The 4,794-nt window shown below is 30.1% G+C and overlaps 1 protein-coding gene across 1 annotated transcript; it reads left to right on the top strand.

Annotated features, from left to right (window-relative positions):
- Positions 1 to 365: 365 nt before the first annotated feature.
- LOC108916262 (ubiquitin-conjugating enzyme E2-17 kDa) lies at positions 366 to 4,424 on the top strand. Its single transcript, XM_018722471.2, has 3 exons — positions 366 to 604; positions 724 to 1,009; positions 3,852 to 4,424. Exons 1-3 carry the CDS (start codon positions 561 to 563, stop codon positions 3,975 to 3,977), a joined length of 456 nt encoding a protein of 151 aa, XP_018577987.1. The 5' UTR covers positions 366 to 560; the 3' UTR covers positions 3,978 to 4,424.
- Positions 4,425 to 4,794: the final 370 nt, after the last annotated feature.

Genomic DNA, 4,794 nt, shown 5'->3' with positions numbered 1-4,794 from the left:
GACTCATTTATCTACACTCGTTGGTTCGCATCCTCATTGAAGTCAACATTAGAAATAATTAGATTCAGAGCGAGTCCACAGTCCACAATGCATGGTACAGAATCGACATACATTTAAGTTTAAGACCAGTTTAAGACAATGGAAATTGGAAAAGCAATTCACCTTCACAAGTTTACAATCCTGGGAGTTCTTCCTTTCTGATTTCTGTGCCATGGGGGCGAATCCTTAGAATACGAATTGTGGAGTAGAAGATTTCTTTCTGCTACATTCATTCATCAAAATACAGAAAACTCAGTGGGGGAAACATAAAAACTAACAGTAAATTATTGCGAAAAATCCCTAACCAGAATAACCTATTCATCATTCTGTGTTACAAATTCTAGTGCTATTTTTGTTTATAAGACGTCCTTACTCGTATGTCATGCAAGTACAAGTTCTATTGTGTGTATCAGACATTAATTAAACGAACAAATAATTGTAAATTATCCGTGTTTTGTAATATAGAAGCTTTATATTACCATTTTAGTTAGTTATAATTAATTAATTTATTTTGAATTAAAATGTCTACTCCAGCCCGTCGACGCCTTATGAGAGATTTTAAACGGTTTGTAAATGATTCATCTTCATTAATTCACCTTGATTTTTGTTTAAAAAAGTACATAATTTGCGTATTATCCTAAAATAGTCACTTTATTGCATGAAACCAATATTTTATCTTTTTAGATTACAAGAAGATCCTCCAACTGGAGTTAGTGGGGCCCCCACTGACAATAACATAATGATATGGAATGCTGTAATTTTTGGCCCACATGATACCCCTTTTGAGGATGGCACATTTAAGTTAACTATCGAATTTACAGAAGAATATCCAAATAAACCGCCTACGGTTCGATTTGTCAGTCATATGTTTCACCCTAATGTATATGCTGATGGGGGTATATGTTTAGATATTTTACAGAATCGATGGAGCCCTACATATGATGTATCTGCTATATTGACTTCAATTCAAGTAAGTGAAGTAGGTCACTGGCTATAAGGACATCATAACCTTCATCTCTACAAAATATACAATGCGCAGTATATGTGTATTATCCTCAGCTAGTTAAGATTTATTTACTACATGTGAAAATTTACTGTTAATGAATCACCAAAAAATGACTGCATTGATTAATGCAACTGGTTTCTGAAATAGTTTTAGATTAATGTAGTAAACAGTAAACACCATCATCTTGATAGTTATATTAAAAAAATTTAGAATTCGAATTTCGAAGTTACAATTTTATTAACATCGGTTTGTAATTATTAATGTGTTGAATGAAAACGGTTAATATTATTCGTAGTTGTGAAGGTTATTTATTTTATTCATATGCTTATTAAATTATTGTTCTGAGGAGAAATTTAGAGAGTATTTATGATGCAAAATTAATAGGTAATAAATAAATACATTCAATCTCTAAATATGTACTTTGACAATCAATAAACTAGTCCAAATTTATTTCATAATCGATATTTTGTGACAGAAACTAAGATATACCAAATATATAGAGATTTATTGTTTGTAACTGTGTTTTTAAATATGAAATATTGATTATTAAAAACTTTTCATCAAATAAACAAGTTTGTTGCACAGTTTACGAATTTTACATGAATAATATTAACACATATATATTAATATTCATGCTCATCCAGTTTTGCCTCAATAAGATAAGAAAGAAAATACCCTCGTAAATATGATTAATGTGTTTCATTAATATCATTTTAATCATACCACTTAATAGTTTATAATTTCTTTTAGGAAAATATGTGGGAATTTTTTTTCTAATGTTTGAATTTGCATAGTTTCATGTCTTGATTTGAAGTTATTTCATTGAAGAGTTAGTCAAAATTTTATTGGTGAATAGTTATTTTACAAGTTTTACGAAATTGTTTACAAGAAGTTTCAAATTAATAAAATATACTGGGTGATTTTTTTAACCTGAAAATAACTCGAGAAATAAGCACTCTATGAAAATAATGTCCATATTCAAAATTTAATAATTCCATGGAGGGAATATGTTAGTGCTAAAATTAGTCCCCCCCCCTTCCTTGTTGTGGTGGAGGGGGGGGGATTTTAATTTATTATAGGCACCTTCTATTAATCATTGATATTACAATTGAGAAAGGGAGAAATAATATTATTACAACATGGTATTTTGGAGACCTTTTGAAACGGAACAAAAAGAAATTTACCATCAGTATAATAAAATTGTTTGAGGACATAAATAATCAAAATATATTGTTGGCCAAATGAACATATAATAGAAATTTTTGTACTAAACGTCCTTTAAAAAAAAAGTTCATGTAAACATATATGTATAGATGCGTCGTTTTCGATTTACAGTGTTCAAGTTTAAAATGAGAATTGATTTTTTATTCGTAAAACGAAAACCCCTTTTTAGACTTTGTTGAAACTTGGCAACTTTGTTTGTAATAATAATACTCATTTTCTCACATAATTTAATTTGTCCTATTTTCTCCAGTGTCCAATTTTTCTCAGATTTTGCTATCAAAAATATAACTTTTTTGTTATTTACTTTTTTCCTATCTCGCTTTGTTTAGACAGAAATAAAACTTTTTGTTTCACACAGTTTATTGTAAGATAATAAAAAAAAAATAAACAACACGGTATGGAAAAACAATTTATTGTATAAATAGACCTCAAAGGAGCTGTTCGAAATGCCTGCCATTTCGTTCTACACACAAATTATAGCAACGTATCAAAGACCGCCTAATGATGTGGAGTTATTCTGAGAGCAGCGTTTCGGATTTGTCGTACAAGTTCCTCTTGCAAGTTAACAGGAGTAGAGTAAACTGCATCCTTAATAAATCCCCAAACAAAAAAATCCAGAGATGTTAGATCGGGCGGTCGCGGAGGCCACCCAACTGTACCTCCACGATCCACCCATCTCTGTGGATACTCTGTATTCAGCCAGTTTCGTACCACCAAAGAGTACTGGGAAGGGCATCCCTCTAATTGAAAAAACGAGTCTATTCTTTGTTGAAAAGGAACATCGTCTAGCATGTTATCATGCTGGGTAGTTAAAAATTCAAGAAATAATTGACTGCTTAATCTATTGGGCAGGATGTAAGGTCCCAACAAAAAATCCTTGGCAACTCAAAAACAGACATATTTACGGCACACTTTGTAACAAGTAAATAAATAAATTAAGCAAATCTCGAACCTATTCATGAAAATGTTTTATTTCTGACTAAACAGAGCGATAGGAAAAAAATTAAATAACAAAGAAAGTTGTATTTTTGATAGCTAAATCTGATAAAAATTTCAAACTTACCAAAAAGCAGTGGCGTACCATATTTTTTTCTATTTTTATCAAGCTGGTATCTTGTTGTGACGCCAATTAATTGAATTATGTGAGAAAATGAGTATTATTATTATTACAAACAAAGTTGCCAAGTTTCAACAAAGTCTAAAAAGGAGTTTTCGTTTTATGAATAAAAAATCAATTCTCATTTTAAACTTGAACACTGTAAATCGAAAACGACGCATCTATACATATATGTTTACATGAACTTTTTTTTTAAAGGACTTTTAGTACAAGTTGTGAAAGTCCTGCTACAAAAAACGCGGACACCCTGTATACAAATTATGTTTTTACCTTTAGCAGAAAACTTTTTTAGGGACGCCTATGAAAGTCATTAAATTTTATTGCCAGGCGTTTTTTTTTACATGTTCAACTGACTTCGGAAAGACTACTAATGCAGACTGATCAAATTTTGATTATGAACATTATTATTGTAGTGATTAACGTTTAGCTTTTTAGAAAAATTTTAACTGAATTTCATCTTTTCAGTCGCTTTTAAGTGATCCTAATCCAAACTCACCTGCCAATTCGATGGCTGCACAACTATATAAAGAAAATAGGAGGGAATATGAAAAACGAGTAAAGGCATGTGTGGAACAAAGTTTTATCGATTAGCACTATCGCAGAAGTATCTACCTTAGCTACTTTTAACTTGTGCTTCAAAATTATGGCTACACAATTTTTTTCTAAGTTGCAACTTCTCCCAATCTAAGTTTTAGACCTAGTTCATCTAATCTCATACTGATTTTATTGTCTAAAATTAAATGATAAATTTGAAATTTACAGTGAGTACATTAGATTTTAATTAAAGTGAATGTTTGCGCTCAGTGTATCATTCGTGAAGTGTTTCTATGAGAAAGGATACCGCTTAAAATTATCTGTCGAAAGTGATTTTCTTCTGTTAAGTCGAAGAAGGTTGCTTGACTCTGGTGTGTTTTTCATTTGAAATATTTTGTGGAAAAAGAAATACTTTTATTACTTGTGGAATATTTCTTACTACCTTTATGTATGTTTGTGTAGACAATCTTTTATACGAATAAAAAAATTATTTACTGATTGAAATTTCTGTTTTAAATATTTCAAATAAATGAGAGTATAAAAATGTTTGTAGCTTTGTTTGAGAAGTATAACAGTCTCATTTTTTACTTGTGCCACTTGTAGAAACACAGACATGTCTAAGAGATTATTTAATTTCAAGTGTATTTAAATGTATCTATATATATACTTTTTCTTTTTGGATGGGAATAAAAATGATTCCTCGTTAAATTAATAATTTGTTAAAGTTTTTTTGGTCCTTTCTCATTTTTCTTTGCTTTACACACTATTTCCGTACTGCCTACTTTTTATTTATAGGTAGTTAGATGTGTTATATATATATATAATTTAGTAGTTTTCCTAAATACTTCTTGTTACGGACAGTAGACTGTGCTAC

Source organism: Anoplophora glabripennis, unplaced genomic scaffold (genome assembly GCF_000390285.2).
Source record: "Anoplophora glabripennis isolate ALB-LARVAE unplaced genomic scaffold, Agla_2.0 scaffold2331, whole genome shotgun sequence".
NCBI lineage: Eukaryota > Metazoa > Arthropoda > Insecta > Coleoptera > Cerambycidae > Anoplophora > Anoplophora glabripennis.
Note: the sequence above shows the minus strand (reverse complement) of the source record. Positions and strands in the feature narration are given on the sequence as shown.

Coding starts and splice junctions, on each gene's coding strand:
- LOC108916262 (XM_018722471.2), top strand. CDS start 561: ATGTCTACTCCAGCCCGTCGACGCCTTATGAGAGATTTTAAACG. Junction 605..723: donor CTTATGAGAGATTTTAAACG/GTTTGTAAATGA, acceptor TTATCTTTTTAG/ATTACAAGAAGATCCTCCAA. Junction 1,010..3,851: donor CTATATTGACTTCAATTCAA/GTAAGTGAAGTA, acceptor TCATCTTTTCAG/TCGCTTTTAAGTGATCCTAA.